The sequence below is a fragment of the Leuciscus leuciscus genome, assembly GCF_965113295.1.
Source record: "Leuciscus leuciscus genome assembly, chromosome: 17".
NCBI lineage: Eukaryota > Metazoa > Chordata > Actinopteri > Cypriniformes > Leuciscidae > Leuciscus > Leuciscus leuciscus.
The window spans coordinates 21,065,903-21,084,351 of record NC_138741.1 but is presented as its reverse complement, the minus strand read 5'-3'; the positions used below and the strand labels follow the sequence as shown (position 1 = coordinate 21,084,351).

General features: G+C 37.4%; 1 protein-coding gene across 4 annotated transcripts in view; it reads right to left on the bottom strand.

Moving 5' to 3' along the window:
• Positions 1 to 18,449, bottom strand: part of chrm3a (cholinergic receptor, muscarinic 3a) — a 118,659-nt gene that overhangs the window by 46,416 nt on the left and 53,794 nt on the right. For 2 of the 4 annotated variants that reach the window (XM_082144108.1, XM_082144110.1), the window contains exon 3: positions 4,281 to 4,343. The exons of the other annotated variants lie outside the window; for them this stretch is intronic. In XM_082144108.1, the coding sequence (XP_082000234.1) occupies positions 4,281 to 4,309 (29 nt within the window). In that variant the 5' untranslated portion in view covers positions 4,310 to 4,343. The remainder of the gene's footprint in view (positions 1 to 4,280; positions 4,344 to 18,449) is intronic. 4 annotated transcript variants of the gene reach the window in all.

Genomic DNA, 18,449 nt, shown 5'->3' with positions numbered 1-18,449 from the left:
GCCAATAAAAACCGAAGTTTGGACACCCATGATATAGACCCAGTTAGATGGGGCTTCGAAAATGTACTACCTCGTCAGATGACGTTTATTACTTTTTACTACTTTTTACTGGCCTTAATTTGGCATAATTTAATTTACTACCTTTTACAACCCCGCGGAAACCCTGAATTGTAGCGCGATGGAGACGTTGTCTCCTCTCATGTGATTCATTCTCAATTACCCCCCACCAAACCCGGTGCACACATTAGGGGGTCTGTTAAAAGTCAATGGGCCCAGGGGAGGCAAGCCTCCTGCTGTAACTTTACCCACGGGTGTCGCTGTTTATTTTGTAATAACAATTATTTTCTCCTCCCCTGCTCGGATCTCATGTTGGACTATTTCGAAGCAGTCTCAAATAACAGTGGAAGTGTGAAATTAGATGAAAAAGAAATGAAAAGCTTCATTTAGATCAGAGCTGCATCAGTATGTAACCATTATTGCCTGGTTCAAAGCTACTAATCTGACTCACTAAAGGTTTCAAGGAGGTATAACTGTGTAGGAACAGTTCTCCAACAAACTGACAGATTGTGGCAATCTGTATAAAGGAGAAACGGCAATGAAAAGACTTTTAAGAGACTGTTATATTACCAGGCATGATTGATTGCCACCGCTGACTTTAGCCATTCCTTCTGAATGGAAAAATTCAAACAACAAACGGGGTTACTAAGCAGCAATGCTGTGTGTCTCTACACTTGTAAGTGTTTTATAACCACACTCTTTGCCCAGTGACATATGATCATGCCCGTCATTTACTGCCATGGATTCTAAATTACCCACAATGCTTTTTTTAGAGGACAGGCAGCCAACCTACAGGTGACAGAAGATGACATTTTTCATGCTTAAGGGATGAATTCAATGGGGTGCAAATACGTCCTCAAAAATACACATGCATCCTCAAAAATAAACACATAAGGTCATAGACATTACTAGACTCTATTTAGTGGGGGCTGCAACCTTATTCTTCATTGCAGTTCCCTAAAAATCTGTGATTTTTGTGTTATCCTCACATTGGTCAGAAACAGCGTCTGCTGTTTTACAATGCCAAGATCTGGCAGAAATCGGTAAAATGTAAAATGTAAAATGATCGGTAACCAACTCATTATCTTTGGACAGAAATCCGAAACACAGACGTGAGTTGTTCATACAATCAACCTACTGTACACTGATCTATTATTGCTGTATCAGCGATTTAAGATTTAGATCACATAAAACAGTTAATCATGGCTGGTCAGTTTACATAATTTGTAATAATTTTATTTCTTTAGCACCTTCCATGCATAAAATGCAGCTCAAAGCTCAAATTACAATTACTATAAAAAATACAGTAAAAATTCTTTACTGAAAATTTAACAAAAAATGTGCTTAAAGGACAATTCCGGTATTTAACACTTTGAGTCTATTTTGTAGTTTGTTTTGGATGAACAAGAGTGGTGGACAAAGAAATTTTGACAATGGTTCCTGTCTCGACTTTTTGACTATTTTAGAATTGCCCATGACCGCTTTAGAATGGGAGTCTATGGCCATGCACAAACATGCCCTTAAAACAACCCTTAACGTTCGTTTTCAAAACTGTGCAACTCACCGAGTGGTTAGTGGTGTTCGTTGATGTTCCAAAACAAGTAGCGTAGCGAAATACAGTTTCTGTCGTGTTTTATTTGGCATTATGTAAAATCCCATTGATTTCCGTTGGAGGACTCATTGCTCGTTGATATTACTGCGCTACCGGAAACGGAAAGGGGGCTGTTTACATTTGGTTGTAGTCTTTTCAGTCTTTTCGCTCGGTTCTCTGTCTCTCAGAAGGCTAGCGTGAGCAGAGCAACGGAAGTTGCGGAAGAGCGGAAGTTTATACGCGGTTGTGGGGTATCTGAAAAAATAGTTCCACTATAGAAAAATAAACGGATTGAAATCATACATTGCGCCGATATATTTGTTTTTAATCATCAACGAACACCACTAACCACTCAGTGAGTTGAACAGTTTTGAAAACGAACGTTAAGGGTTGTTTTAAGGACATGTTTGTGCATGGCCATAGACTCCCATTCTAAAGCGGTCATGGGCAATTCTAAAATAGTAAAAAAGTCGAGACAGGAACCATTGTCAATTTATTTGTCCACCACTCTTGTTCATCCAAAACAAGCTACAAAATAGACTCAAAGTGTTAAATACCGGAATTGTCCTTTAACATCTGCTTTTTAAAAATGTGAATGATTTTTAATATGAATTATTATATTATTATTGTTGTGTTTAATAATAATTATTATCAGGGATGTCCCGATCCGATCCACGGCATCGGTATCGTGCCGATACTGGCCCAAAACGCTAGATCGGATATCGGAGGGGAGAAAAAACGATACCTATTAGGGGTGGAACGGTTCATGTATTCGTACTGAACGTACGTTCGGTGCATGGATTTACACAGAGAATACACGGTGTAAAAATAAATAAAACTCACGTGCACATTATTTAATGTAATACGGAACTAACGATACTGTTAGATACGCGCATAGACATATGCGGGTTCTTTAGGGACACCTAATCTGTAGCCCCGCCTTAGCTCTGAACGCGCGTCTATATCGCTTCAAATGCTCGCTTTACCATTAGTCCTATTCGCTTTGGACGCCTGAATGGATTCAAACTGTTCAATCATCGAACTAGACGCGATAGACGCGAATTTGACGCTGTATTCGCGTTTGGTGTGAATGCAGCAAAATGAACAGGCTGCGATGTCAAGATTGCAATGCTGTATGTGTGTGTGTGTCAGAGAGAGAGAGGCACGGGCGCGATCGAACAGTGGAAACATAAAAACATACTCCGTCATTTTCATACAGGACATCATTAAAACTGCAAAAAGTGTTTAGCCTACTTATATTTGTGTAAAACACAACATTGTGCTTTTGTCAAACTGTAAACTCTTGTCAAACTGTAACTGCCACCCAACCAAAATCACACACACACAGACACACACACGCTGTTTAAAAGCAAAAATTATCTCATCTTTTGGACATTCATCATATTGCATTGGTTTTCATTTATTGTCCTAAAACAGACTAATCTGTTTATTTTTAATTTACACATTCTACATTGATTAAAAAAGAAAATCAAATGTGTTTTTAAAAGTAGTATTATTTTATACAGAAATAAATTATTTATAATTCAGATGAGAATAAAGTTAAAGTTAATTAAAATTTTAAGGAAACAAATATATTGATCTAAAATATAGCAAATTAATTTTAAATTCATTCAGGTTACCAAACATATCTCAAGGTCTTTTGAATAAAGGGTGGCAGTCTTTCATTATCAGCTGTTGTTGTGGACTATATACTGGAGAAGTATTTGTTCTCCATTTGAGTGAGATGTTTTTATGTGGCTAATTGAGTAAAGTGCTTCCATATATTTTATTATTAGTAGTATTAGTTCAAGAATAAAATAAAAATATCGGATTGATATCGGTATCGGCAAATAGCCAAAGCTGCGACATCGGTATCGTATCGGAAGTGAAAAAGTGGTATCGGGACATCCCTATTATTATAACTATTATTGTCATTAAATTCAAGAAATGTACAAATAATTTATCTGCTTTTATTTTTGTCGAGCTTGTCTAATTTCAATAGGAACTGGTTGATATCACGAGTTTTTCATTATAGTATGCCAAAACAAAAGTATTAGAGGACTTTAAACTGTAATAGTTACATAATTATTCATACAAATTAATGAACAAAATATAGACCAATATGACATTTGTTTTGATAGTGGCAAATGCTAGAATTTGGTCTTGGTTCCTGCAAAGCACAAGAATGCCTGGAACTGCTCCATTACTCAGGCACAATTGTCTCTTATCCACTCAAAGTATTTGTCAGGTGTTTGGCCAGTATTTGCTGGTCAATTTCACATTTCCTTTTACGTTTCAGATTTTCAAACTTTCCACACTTTCCAAGAATGGAGATATAATGCTTTATAATGTGCCATGTCATGCCTCTAGAATGTTCTTTAAAGGTTTCCCTTCTCGTCCTATTTACACTTCACACTGACTTATGAAAGGGATCTGATTCCTTTTCAAATAAATGAAAGCAGAGGCTACAGCAGAAACTTTCTGTTTTGTTCCTTCTTAAAAGACTGATGATTGACTCTGTGCAGTATTCACTGCAGGTGTGAAGTATTTGTCAGGCTATATGACGATGGAAAGCCAAAGAGTCTGGCACACACAGAATCTCTGTGGTCCACTATAACAGACGATCACTCACTCTCTCTCTCCTCCTCTCCTCCCCAACATTAACCAGCTGTATTTTTCTTCTCCTTATTTGGCCCTTAATTGAGAGAAAAACACATACTGTAAGATGAACTCGCCAGTTCGAAGTTAGTAAGAACAAGAAACTCTTGCATGGTCAATTAGAAACACAAACAGTACAGAACACTTTGAAGGGAGGAAAAGGATTTGCCAAAGTTTGGCATCACATTTTTGAAAGGCACTCATTAGCAGGTTAACTAGATATCAACAAGCAGAATATTCCTGTATATTCCTCTTTATACTGACCATTATCAATTTTCAGTGATCTGATCATAGGTGAAATGCATATAAGACGCATTGTGATCTGATCATGATTGGATCACTAAAACCATATGGAGTTTATCTGGGATAGATTCTCACCACATTTAATAAAGTTTAAAAGAAAAATGGCATTCCATTTTCTGCATATGTAAAGTGTAAGTGTATGGAGTTTAAGCTGCCAACAATCATAACAGTTCATGGAGGTCATTATTTAAATTAATTCTATTCACTTTGGCCTATTATTGTGATATAATGTCTTTCAAAAACACTAAAATGAAATGAACTGGTCACTTTAAAATGTAGGTAAGATAAAAGTTTTGGCAAGTTTAAGCTAAAAATGTAGATAATTTACTATGAATTCAATATAATGGCTATGCAGGACATTTACCGTTGTTCTGTGAAATTTCGCATACAAAATCCATTTATTTTAATGGGAATTGGTGCAATGACGAATTTCACCTAATGGACCGTTGCTGACAGAGTAGCTTTAGATGTTTATTTTGACATTGCGTTGCACATACAAAATTCCAACATTTTGCTGAAGAATGGCAAATGTGAGCACACCTTAACCTGTGAGTTTACTTAAAAAATTCAGAAATGGTGAACATTCAGAATCAAGACAAATCAAATAAATTGATTAAATTATATTATCTGTTTTCCTTCACTGTGAAAAAAAATGACATCCCCAAGTCAAACATTTCTAGTGACTGATAACATCTAAATTTTTCAATTAGTCTGACTCATTATTTCTCATTGAGCCAATGTTAACAGACTATTGCAACAAGAATTGCACTTGGGCCAATTAAAAAATGTAGATGTGACCAGTCACTAGAAAATTTTGACTTGGAGAGGTTAGACATTTTTTACAGTGTTCCTTACATTTCCTTAAATAAGTCATGGGCTATAATGTGATCAATTCGCTGCCATAAACTCTACAACCAAACAAACTAACAGTTAGCTGTGGGATTTGGGCATCTATGTTCGCACACACATAGACTTCCTGAAGACATTGGAGATGTCAAATGCTGCACAAATGCTGACTACCACAGCACAGCTTTTGCTGATGGGAGACTTCCTCCATCTTGTGTGGGGTTATTCCTGGGTCTATAAAACCCAGACAACCAGGACTACTGTAATGACTCTGCCCTTGGAAATTACAAGCCATTCCTCAAAGTGCTGAAGGATGCACTCACAGCTAGAACGTTCTCTCCTTCATTCACTTCTGATAAACTCTAGAGTCTGTCAACACTGCTCAGGTTAGCAAGGTTTACAGTCAGAGCTGAACAAGCAACCTGATTAAGCTGAGATAAGTGCTGAAAGTGTTTTTAAGAGAAATTATGAGCAATGTTTGTAGAAAATAACTACAGCTGAGACGATTCAGCAAAAAATTACTTCAGTCTGTTTCCAGGGTCGGTGCCAGATAATTTTCAAAGCAGATGCTGAGGGGGTGTTAGATCATTGACAGGGGGAGCTGCGCAATTATATATATGATTTTTATTAATAAACGAGTGTTTTCTGTGTCAGTGTCGGCTGCAAAGATGAAGTTGACGATCGCCATCTCCGTAGTGAATGCCCCTATAGAGAGAAATGCACATAATGGATTACATAATCAGAGAGTAGCCTATTTCTTTTTGTTTTGAATTATTTCGTTTAAAGACATTTCAAGCTTTCTATAGATAGCCTATATTTCTCATGTCTGTTCTCATGTCTCATGTTTTCTATGACTAACATTGCACGTGAACTGGAGCGCATCTCATCATAAATTAACCGAAACTCAGTGTATGGTGCTGGCGCCTCCATGTCATGATTATATTGTCTGCTATATTTGGTTGCAATTGGTTGATAATTATTATTTTTTTTATTAATATACAATTTATACAAAACGAAATTCACTTTAAAGAAAGGCTTTCTACAAAACCAAGGAACGATGTCCATGGGGGAGTGGAAGGAGGGAGGAGCCATGATGGAAACTTGGCTGACCACACCCGGGGGATGACCGACAGAGATGATGACAATGGAGATGGAGCCCTGGGCGCAGACGGAGAGCTGATGGGAGAAAATTACACTGTAGTCTTCAGAGGCCACCACAGAGCCGTAGCAACGATCCCTCGAAGTGGAAACGGGTACCAGAGGGCTGAAGTGGAGCCAGAGCAACCGAGGGCTGCAGTGGAACAGGAGGGAGCGTGGAGCCAGACAGAGCTGAAAGAGTGGAGAGACGGAGCATTGTGGAATGACTTGGAAGTCCGTGGCACAAAGATGGTGACGTCCGACCAAGGTGGAGCCGGAAGAATGAGGGAGCCTAGTGAAGCCGTAAGGCTGATGATCGCAGGTGGAGCTGAGGGAGGGAGGGAGGAGCCAAGGCGGAGGAGCCAAGGCGGCGGAGTCAGGGCGATGGGCCGAGGTGGAGTGACGAGATCAGCAGCTGGAGATGGAGCTAGGGGATACACTTGCCCAGGTGGAGCTGGATAACAGCCGGCCCAAGATGGATCCACACAACTGAGGGGAGGGAGAGGAAGAGGAGCCAAGGGGCAGACGGGAGACAGCGAAGACTGGGCATAGAAACTGACTGATTCAGGAAGAGGAGGCAGGAGAGGGAGGCTGGGTGGGAACACTGCAGGCACAGGCAATTCTGAGCTGGGCATGTGCTTGTTAAACCAATAACCATGGTGAAAAAAAAGTGGCAGGGAAATGAGAAAAAAGGAAACAGGAAACCATAGGCAAACTATGAGTCCATGAAAATGAAACAGACAAGCTAAACTGAATGTGACAATGGGCCACTTTTAGGATAGGCTTTTATGTAGCACAATTTTACAGAGCTAAAGTCAGACCATTCTGTTTTTGCTTTAAGACTTGAAAATATACAATCTAATTTCAATAAAAAAACAACTGCTCATGCAACATGTGTGTAAAATCTTTGTTTGGATTGTGAATAAAATGCACAATAAAGTGGTTGCCTCTAATTTTAAATGACTACAGACACTTTTTTTGTTTAAGGCCAGCTTGGCCTGTAACAGAGCAAATAAACAACAAATAAATTTGCTAAAAAATAAAACAATGGAAACCGGTACTGGAATCGGCCTATTTGTTTGTAAAAAATAAATAAATAATAATAATAAAATGGAATCAGACATGAAAAATCATGATCGGTGCATCCCTTCTTGAGCTCCTCATTCGTTGCAACTACATGAAAAAGAACATCCTAAACATTAGTCAGTTCTCAATAAAGTCACACACATTTAGAATGACATGAAGGTGAGTCAATGGTGAAAAAGCGCTATTTTTCATTTTTAATTCAATTTATTTTATTTTGAATTTCTAACAAAGCCAAAGTCAAACTGTGGAAGCCAATAAAATACAAATTCCTCTTTATTTGTCCTGCTTTGTGCATCAAACTTTGGCATCATCAGGTGTACTTCACACAGTTCACACTGTTAGCTTATCTCAATTTTAATCAGGCACACACAGAGAGCCATAGGGCTAATCTGCTCCAACAGCTCAAATCTCATCTGCTCATAACAGTCCAAACAGACGTCCAGACTTCACACAGCAAGACATTTCATCACAACTTTTAAAGAAAACTATACCAATCAAGACACCAGGACATCTACTAACGGTCTGCCAGGAAATAAAATGAGCGCAAAAACATTTTGAAGGTGTTGAAAAGGAAAATAAATGAATTTATATTGCAAATAAATGGGTCCCTGTATGAAACCCTTAATTAGTTCTGAATGCATAAACAGTTCCAGCAGGATAAAATGGACTGCAGAGAGACCTGGCTGCTGAGAGAATAAGAGTGGCCACATGTTTAAACTCAAACACTAACAACTTCATGAATGCTGAAAAGAAATTTGGGGAATTATTTTATGAACTAGGAAAACTGATACGATTTCATTATCAGAATATGAAGTATAAACCAGGAGGAAAAGATGTTGATAGGTTCTTTGAAGCTGAAAAGCCAGTCATAGTGTGCCAGACAACTGATAAAACATGAATGATGAGGTCTTATTTTCAGTTCCTTAAGGAATCAAATTATACTTTTTTTTCCCACTGTGGTCCACTTGCAATGCTAGTTAAAGTTTTTTTTGTGACAAAGTAATTTAGTTTTTCATAAACATGTCCAGCTTATCTCACCCCTGAAATGGCTGAAACTTTATCATTAGAGTGGATCATTAAAATGGATACGCAGAGTAGATATGAAGCCAGGAACAGCACAATGTTTGACAAACGTTCCCATATTTTACTCTTATCATTAGTGTTTAAGGATAATAATTTATCCTTACTTTTTTAGTACTAAAATCCTCATGACTGGCCATTTCTAAACACTGAAAAGGTGCTAATGTTCTCAGGTTTCTTCAGAAATGCGAGGATTTTGGAAAGAGCTGTTTTGCAGTTCTGTTTTAAAAAATGGAAAGAAGTTAAGCTCTGGAAATCATGGTGTTTTAATATTAAGTGAACTCTTTTATCTCAAAAGTTCAATGAAATTACATTTCTGATAATATTAGCCCTCTTTAACAACCTAAGCCCTGGAGCGAAATGCAAATTCCTTTTAAAAAACTCCAGAAAAACCCAGGTAAATACAAGAGTTATTGCTCTTTCTGCAGCCCACGCCAGCTTAGGTCTCTATCCCTTTAAGTAGGCAATAAAGTGACTGACAGGGTATGTAAATTCAGGTGTTCCCACTGTGAAGAGATCTGGTACCCGTGGGCTTTACAGCGCTACATTAACATTCATGGACCTGGATGCCAGGGGTGTATACCAGCTGCCTACAGACACTCACGGCCTTTTGGCTCTGCCACTCAAATGCCAATCTGGGACCGGGCAGAGGTGGACATTTCATGCTGATCTGAGATCAGGAGCCCTGCCTAGATCTGATATGTGATGAGACTGTGAAGCCAACAGGGGTTCAGGCACACAGAGGGACGTCTACTAATATCACCTGTCAATCGCGCAAAAGGACAAAACATGGGTAAGTAATTAGGACGATGGCACCTTTTCCCAAGGTGATTTCACCTGAGCGTTGTGAGCAAAGTCTGGTCGAGAGAGATTACAAAAGAGGAATAAAAGGCAAAGTGAACATATTTACAGTACAAATAATGCATTATTTTGCTCCTAAGAAGGAAGAATAACGAAACTTTAAAGCGTTGAGTCTTGGCATTGTTTTCCTTTTAAATTTTGACAAACCCTTTTTGAAGTACATCAGAGAACGTAAACGCACTCCAGTCCACATACATGTAAGGAAACATGTCCAAGTGCACAGGAGCATGACACGAGTTTGGAGGGACGCCAGAGATATTGACCGACTATACGTAGAAATAATTCAAACACCTGACAATGACTTCTCCAAAGGTGCAGTGTTGTGTTAAATTAGTTTCCAAAGGCCATTCACCAACTGATGACCTTTGACCCCCCCAGGTTAACGAAGAATGTTCTTAGATCAGGACTGAAGGCTGACCCAATTTAGTTTTTAACGTTCTCTGCCGCCCTATAACATTGAGTCAGGACTGCATGGAGATTACAATCAGACAGGTGATGACACACAGCTCTTGTCTGTATGAGGTCTTCTTTGTGTTATGTTTCTGGTCAGAGGACAAAACTATCTAATCTTGGGAAACCGACAAGGTGATGAGTAGACTGGATTGGACATCTTTCTTGGGAAACGGTCTTTGTATTTTGGCTTTGTTCTTCTTATTTGTGGTATTGTACAATCCTGCTTTGGCAATCACACAAACACCTACACTAAATCAGATCAAGGCTCTCAGAACGTATGGAATATAGTTGCTCAGTAAGTGAGGTGTAAACGCTTGCTTTTATTATCTTGTGGTGTAAAATGTGCAGTGAGCAAGAAAGAAACAAAATCCTTATAAGGCTAGTTCGCCCAAAAAGGAAAATTCTGTCATCTTTTACTCACCCATATGTTGTTCCAAACCAGTACAACTTTCTTAATTTAATATATAAGTATAAAACATATATTACTAATATTTACATTTCAGTTTTATTTACATTTCACTAATGTACTGATCTTGGTATCAATGAATCACACAGACAATTTAGCAAAACAGCAAAAGTTCAGGTTAAAATATTCGAGGATGACATAATTAATATTAAACCATAATCATTATGTAATGTCATAATCAGCACATCCAAAAGCACACACACTTCAAAACTTGTTCTGGTGCCACCGTGCCCACCACTTATTAATACAAAGTGATGCCTATAAGCGAAGAGTAAGTCCATCCCACATGCATTGCTAATTCTGGCATAGATTAGCATAGCCTGTAAAGAATTGATCAGATCACTAAAACAGGCTATACTAATTAAAGCCAGAATCATCAATTCAGATCTTCAGGATTTTTAAAGGGTTTCCCTCCAAAGGGTAGCACTGTAAATGAAAAGCATTAGTCTTCATCAGAAAGTTCCAATTTTGAACAAAAACAAAAGTTGAGTAATCGTGATGATGATGATGATGATGATGATGATGATGATGATGATACTGAATAATGACCTGTTATTGCAGAGTCATAACACACCTTTGGGGGCTGTTATTTACATCATATGATTTACTGTACAGTGCAATAATCTCCCATTTCCGATTGCAGCGCAGATCCACAATTCATCCCTCTAGATACTGTGCCACTACTGATACATTTTCTCAAATTACTATTTTTCCAAAGACAATTGTTTTTCAAAAGTCAGACAGCTCTCACAAAGATGAATGTCTGACTAACCTATAATAAACATTTTTAAGTCACAGGGTGATTATGGCCAGCTCATTCCGAGCAAAGACATCATGAGTAAAAACATAAATATGTGGGGTTCTTGGAAATTTAAGATGAATGTGAAATGATGGGTCCCCTGAAGAGGGTCTTTTCATCACATTAAACATCTTCTCAGTGAATTACCCTCTTCACAATATGCAACCTCCATCTCCTGCATCCATTATTTATGCTTCCTCAAATGATGCATGAAAAACATTCATGTGACAGTTATCAACTATGAGCTACATAGTTGATAACTGTCGCATAAAAAAAATCGTTTGCTTAACAATATAGAGAAAATTCACAAATAATGAATTATGGATGTTTGATCCACACTGTCTGGATTGTTTTATTGCCCAATTCATTAAAAGAAACATGCAAATCAGCGCAATTGCGTAAAGGCACTGCCAAAGTCAAAAAACAATTTGCATGGTGCAACTCCTCAAAGGCTACGTCTAAAGTAATCCAAAAACATTTGAAAACGCATCTTTTTCTCTAGATCTTGGCCTCCCGTCCCCACTGAGAGATTTTGTCCTGCAAAAATGTAACTTTTTGAAGAATTTGAAAAAGCTGTGCGCTGTAGTGTGAACTACATTGTATTTGTCATTGTACAATACATTGTATTTGACTACACTGTCATTGTATTTGAAAAATGATGCATGTTTAGTCATGTGTTGCATATTGTACGTACCTATATATATATATATATATATATATATATATATATATATATACACAAATTTTACATTGTAGAGTCTTCATATCACATTCATGCAAAGATGACTAGCAATTGCTGTCATGCGGCAAAAACATGAAACTGTGTTTTACACCGCACAAGGAATAGCGATTGAGTGCGACCTGGATGCTCCAGTAAGTGGTTGGAAATTTGGCTAATAAAATGATCATGCTCTCTGTATCATCTCAGTGAGTTATTAGTAAGATGAGTGCAGTAAGATGTAACTGTTTTCCGACGTTTCATTGAGGACAAGAAACGTAATTTTAAAACGAAAACGCCGTTTTCAAATGAATCTGTTTTCAAATGTAGATGTAGCCAAAGGCTACGTTCACACTGTCAGTCCAAATCCGATTATTTGTGTATCTGATTGGAATCTGATGTAAAATTATTGACGTCCACACTGTGTATCGCAACTGTTCAGATCTGATTTGTGTATCCATGCAGCTCTTTCGTTTTCTGGAATATCTGCATTGGTTTCTATGGAAATGATGTTGCGTTGGTATGAATACGCAAAATACAACTGCAACATGGAGGGGTTTGCAATAGAGATGTTGTCTTATTTAAATTTTACAACATGGTAATGTGTAGCCACCGCTGGTCTACTGCGTCTTCTGAGGCAGCGGCAGAACCGGATGCTGTCGCCTCCTACGGTTTACAAACATGTCTCTGTTATAGTGTCGTTTTCTGCTCATCTGGCACTTTGGAAAAACATAGTCTTGTTTCGGCAGCGACTTTCAGCATGTTTCCTATAACGTCTGACGTTTGCGTTTTACTTGGCGTGAGAAAGTCACATAAACCATACGAAAGATCAGATTAGAGCGGTCAGGCTGAAACGAATTTCCAGTAATGCGATTTGAATAGGATTTCAAACCACATATGGATGTAGCTTTAAACGGATTTGGACTGACAGTCTGAATGTAGCTTAACCCCCTGAGGTCTACGGTATCGCCGGCGATACCAGCTCGCTTTTTTTTTGTCAATGTAAAAGAAACTCATAAATACTCTGTTGACTTTGATTTTCCATAGGAGTTTCATACATCAATCGATTCTGTTAAATGTGTATTATTTTTGTGTATACTCACAATAAAAACAAAGTGTTGTGCTTTTTGCCAAATAAAGAAAAATAAACACGAAGCGAGTTCTGCCTTCTCTCTGCCAGTGAAGTCCATTCTGAAACGCGTCCGAAAATGAACAATAACTGAGCGAATACTCAGTCAAACAGGCATACAGACACACAGGCATGAAGCTTGAATTTTCTTCTTTTAAATGAAGTAATTTATATAAAAAACAAATATTCTAATCTTGTGAAATCTGTATTAAAAGAGAGCGATTCCAGTCGAGCTCATCTCATCTCATCACGTTATAATCGGCCCCGCCCACGGAGAGCGCGCGCTATTCAAACGCAAATGACTGAGACGATCCCATACAAACTGTGAACGCCCCCATATCAGCTCGAGAAAACACATCAAGTTTATTCAGATAAGTGTAGTTGTCTACACTGTCTCGCAGCGCTGTGAGGAATAATAATAATGGAAAACTTACCTCAGAAGTGCTGGTATTTCGAGGAGCAACGGATGGAATAATGTAGTAAGTTTTTTTTTTTTCATTCTCAAGTAAATCGCGTTTCTTTTTGAATGAATGAACGCAGAGATGCGCTGTTTACCACAACTCGCAAAAAGACGGTTTAAATTTGAATTGCGTTTCTGTGTGTGAATAAATTATCTGCTTTTAGCAAACTATTTAGCTATACTGAGTAAAATCGATTGAAATATGTTGAAATAAAATGTATTTGTATAAGCAACGTATTAAACTGCAAATTAACATTTATATTCCTTATAATAAAAACGAAAGACCTATGTTACAGACATATGAAAGACAACATTTCGTTGATTAGTTTTGGATAGATTACACATTTTTACTGTAAAATATCTGCCACCTCAAATAAGCTTTTGTTTGCCAATTTTTGCTAATATGTTAAATATAGTATGTTTTGTCAATGTAGGCTATATTCGAAGTTTGAAATATGTATGATAAAATGTATACTTTAGTTTTTACAAAGAAAGATTACACTTCAATTGTTGTTGTAATTGTAACCTTTTTAATAAAAATATATATATTTACAAGGTAGATGTAAACAAATTTTAAAAGGTAAATGTAAGCATTTTCTTTAAATAATTTTTATTGTGTTTTATTATTGACAAATTTGGGGAGAGGATACATATTCCAAAACTGAAAATACAGTATGAGAATTAACTGCACAATTAATAGACATGTTTTCCTTGGATATTATACAATTTGCAAGCAAAATTTGTGAAAAAAAAAAAAATTGACATGCTTCCAACTGTGAACCAATTTGGTAGAATATATATATATATATATTAGGGCTGGGAATCGATTAAAAAAAATTAACTAATTAATTGCACAATTTCTGTAATTAATTGCAATTAATTGCGCTTCCCCCAAGCTTGTAATCATCAATATTTAAACTTAGAATCACCTAATTAAACAACACAGGAAAAAAAGGGAACAGAAAATAGCCCTATATTAAAATATTAAACATCAATATATCAATATATTATTCTTTTTCAATAATCAATCAACATAATCAATTTAACAGATTATTATTATTATTATTATTTTATTAATTATTAAAACAAAATATAGTCCTACAAAGCTATTATTACCAGAGCATGTGATCAGAGCAGGTCATTTTACCATTGTTGCCCAGCATGGCTATACCAGCTCAGCAAACAGAAGTCAACAGAGAAATTTCACGTTACTTGAGTGGACTTTACTTTTCCATTGCTTAGTACATGATTGAAGCCTTTGGGCCGTTAACGAGGAGCCGCCGACACACACACACACACACACACACACACACACACGGAACGGAGAGCTTGCCGCTGCTGGGCCATTAACGACAGAGCGAGCCGACACACACACACACACACACACGCACGCGCGCGGAGCACAGAGCGCGCCGACCGACCGACACACACACACACACTCACGCGCGCGTGCGCGCGGAGCACAGAGCGCGACGCACATACCGAGCGGAAAAGACCCGCTCATGAAAGCTGCCCGAGAATGAAACCTGACCGCCGAACATGGAGGGGCGGGACGGCATATTTCGGCCTTTTTAATAGCAGACGCAACAGGAAATCATTAAAACGAGGCAAAAAAAAAAAGTGCTGCGTCAATTGCGTTATTTTTTTTTTACGCGTTAAACATTTCAAATTAATCGCAAAGATTAACGCGTTAATTCCCCCAGCCCTAATATATATATATATATACTGTATATATATTGCTCTTGCATTCTTTCTTGTGGCTATAGGTGACACACCTGAATGAATGGCTCATTAAGTATGCGGGCCCCATTGTCTCCTGCAGGTGTGAACCACTACATATGCATGATGCTGTTGAATGGTTGACGCCCCTTGCGCATATTGCCTTTACAAACAAAAAGTGTTTTACAAGATTTAAATCAATGTATTGTGTTATGTGAATGATAAGGGCAGGATGATTTTCACATCATTTTGAAGAAAAAATTCTAGGCAAAGACATCAATTAGTCAAAAGTCTTATTGACACGTATTTAGTATGTGTTTTGTGGCCTTATTTCAGAAACTTTAGTTTTTAGTTTTTTCAATAACCATGCATAAACATTATTCTCTCAAAAATACAAACATGTACATGCATGTTGCTCACATATTATGGTAGCCCTGTTTGTGCTAAATAGAGTGTAATTATACCTTTGCCATTAATATGTTTATAAGCAACTGAAAAAAGCACAAATGTCAGGGCATGTCAGAACATCTCAAGGACCCCAAAAACCCCTCAGACCTCAGAGGGTTAAGACGTCCAGACACACGTGGACCATCTGGAAATATGCCTGGTAATAATGCTCTTCTTCATTACTTAATCATTTCATTAATTACTGCAGCCATGATCAATTGAAAATATCACAAACATCCTTTTGAATTTCAGTACAACAATAATTGTGGCAGACATAGTGTTTTGCAAAGAGTTATACAAATAACGTGCAGTCTATTTTGACTCGAATTTACATATACAGGAGATGTATTTGCGCAGAAAAGAATAATTAGCCTATGACTTACAATAATAAATAAATAAATAGCCTACTATATGCTATTAGAGTGCATTTGCACCTGGTTAAATTGGTTTTTGCTTGACTCTATGTCTTCAGGATTACTTGAACTTAAGGCCTTGATTAAGAAGGGAAAGAGAATGTTGATTTGGTCAGGATTAATGAAGTGAAGAGCAGTCATTATGGCAGTGAGACATTTAATGTCAGTCAGAGTTATTTGGAAGGAAACAGTGATAATTCTTTTCCATGCTAGTTGCCATTATGGTCTTAGTTCATATTAGCATAATGCAATAATTGACTGGCTTCCACTGTGGTCTCTTCCTTTCTGTCATTAGGCTAATTACAACTAGCCCATTTCTCTATGACAACAAGATTGCGATTCGATATTGCAATATATTGCCTTTTTTTTTAAAGGGATAGTTCACTTTGAAATTAAATTTTGGTATGTTTTAGCTTACCTCAAGGGCATCCAAGATGTAGGTGTCTTTTTTTCCGCAGTAGTTTCAATTTTGATATTTTTAGGTCAAACCGTTCTTGTCTGTCAGTCATATAATGCAGGTCGATGGTCACTGTCTCAAAGAGCATGCACAGAGTCCAAATTAAAACAATTCCCCATCGTCCAAATTAAACAATTCCCCATCGTAAGTACACATTGATGGCCTAAGACACGAAACGAGCGGTTACACTAGATATATACACTAGATGTCGCCTTGGCTACGGTTTCGTTCCAATGAACTGCAGTAGCCAAGGCGACTTCTATTGTATATGTCTATACCCGCCCGCGCTCTCAGATCACTTGGACGTGGCTGTGTACAAGAGGTAACAACGATATAAATACTGTTCGTTTTCTCACACAAACCGCTCGTTTCGTGTCTTAGGCCATCAATGTGTACTTACGATGGGGAATTGTTTAATTTGGACGATGGGGAATTGTTTTAATTTGGACTCTGTGCATGCTCTTTGAGACAGTGACCATAGACCTGCATTATATGACTGACAGACAAGAACGGTTTGACCTAAAAATATCAAAATTGAAACTACTGCGGAAAAAAAGACACCTACATCTTGGATGCCCTTGAGGTAAGCTAAAACATACCAACATTTTATTTCAAAGTGAACTATCCCTTTAACACTAGACCATCGGGAAAAGTTCAATCATACACTTATACAGAATGTACATGATATGTATAAGATGAGTCATATTTACAAAAACAAATCATCACATCTTTCTGACTTTTATTTCAAGAAGCATCATACAATACTACATTCTCTTGAATAAATGATTAAAAAACAAATACATTTTTTAGCAGTCACTTGTCGTCAATTAGTGGCGAAACAATGTCATCGATAAATGCGTTATTTTAAGCACCAAGTTTCTATTGTAGACACCAGTGTTCATATTTGAACTTTAAACTTTTATCCAAGTACTTCTATGATAATTTGAACTATTGCATCACAAAAATAATGATACTATGAGGTTAAAAAGACTGTTTGTGAAGCTGTTTCATGACAACTCTCTCCGGGTCAGCGGCAGCGGCAACACAGCTTTGAATGTTGCGATATGATTTTGTCAAAGTTTAAAAGACAAACAAATTGAAAGATCACGTGGGTGTTTGAAACGAGATCAGTCTTTTAAAGATGAATCGTGCAGCTCTATTGTCGTATCTCTCTCTCAGCATACGAGTAGCGCGAGGGCTTTTCAGTGCTTTCAGTCTCACGTCACTATCACGCGTCCACTTGGGATATTACGTCACTCAACATTCATAGATAACGACACATTTCATCCTCTGTTGGAACAAAAGTGGCTAACTTCTGTAAACCTCATCTACAAGCAAGGACAAAAATAAAGCAATTGAATTTGAATTAAATATCGATTCTGGAATAAAAAATGTTTTAGAATGATTAGAATCGTTAAAAATTATTACAAAAATAAATAAAAATCGCGATAGCCAGGTGAATTGATTTTTTCTCACAGCCCTACTCATTACAGACACAAGTTGCACTCAAGCCAAACCCAGGTTGAAAAATAAAGCACTATACAACGTGATTGAATTGCAGGGGGGAGAAAGCATCTGTTCATGAGTGGCTGTGGTGGGGACGAACATTTAGGAACTAATTTTATATGAAACTGAAATGAGAGAATGAGTCATTCAGCACAGAATTATTGACGAAAATGGAATCAATTGCCACCCAGGGTAAGATTTACTCGCATTTATTCAGATTACTACTTCAAGATAAGAAATAATGAGTGATTATGTAATACAAG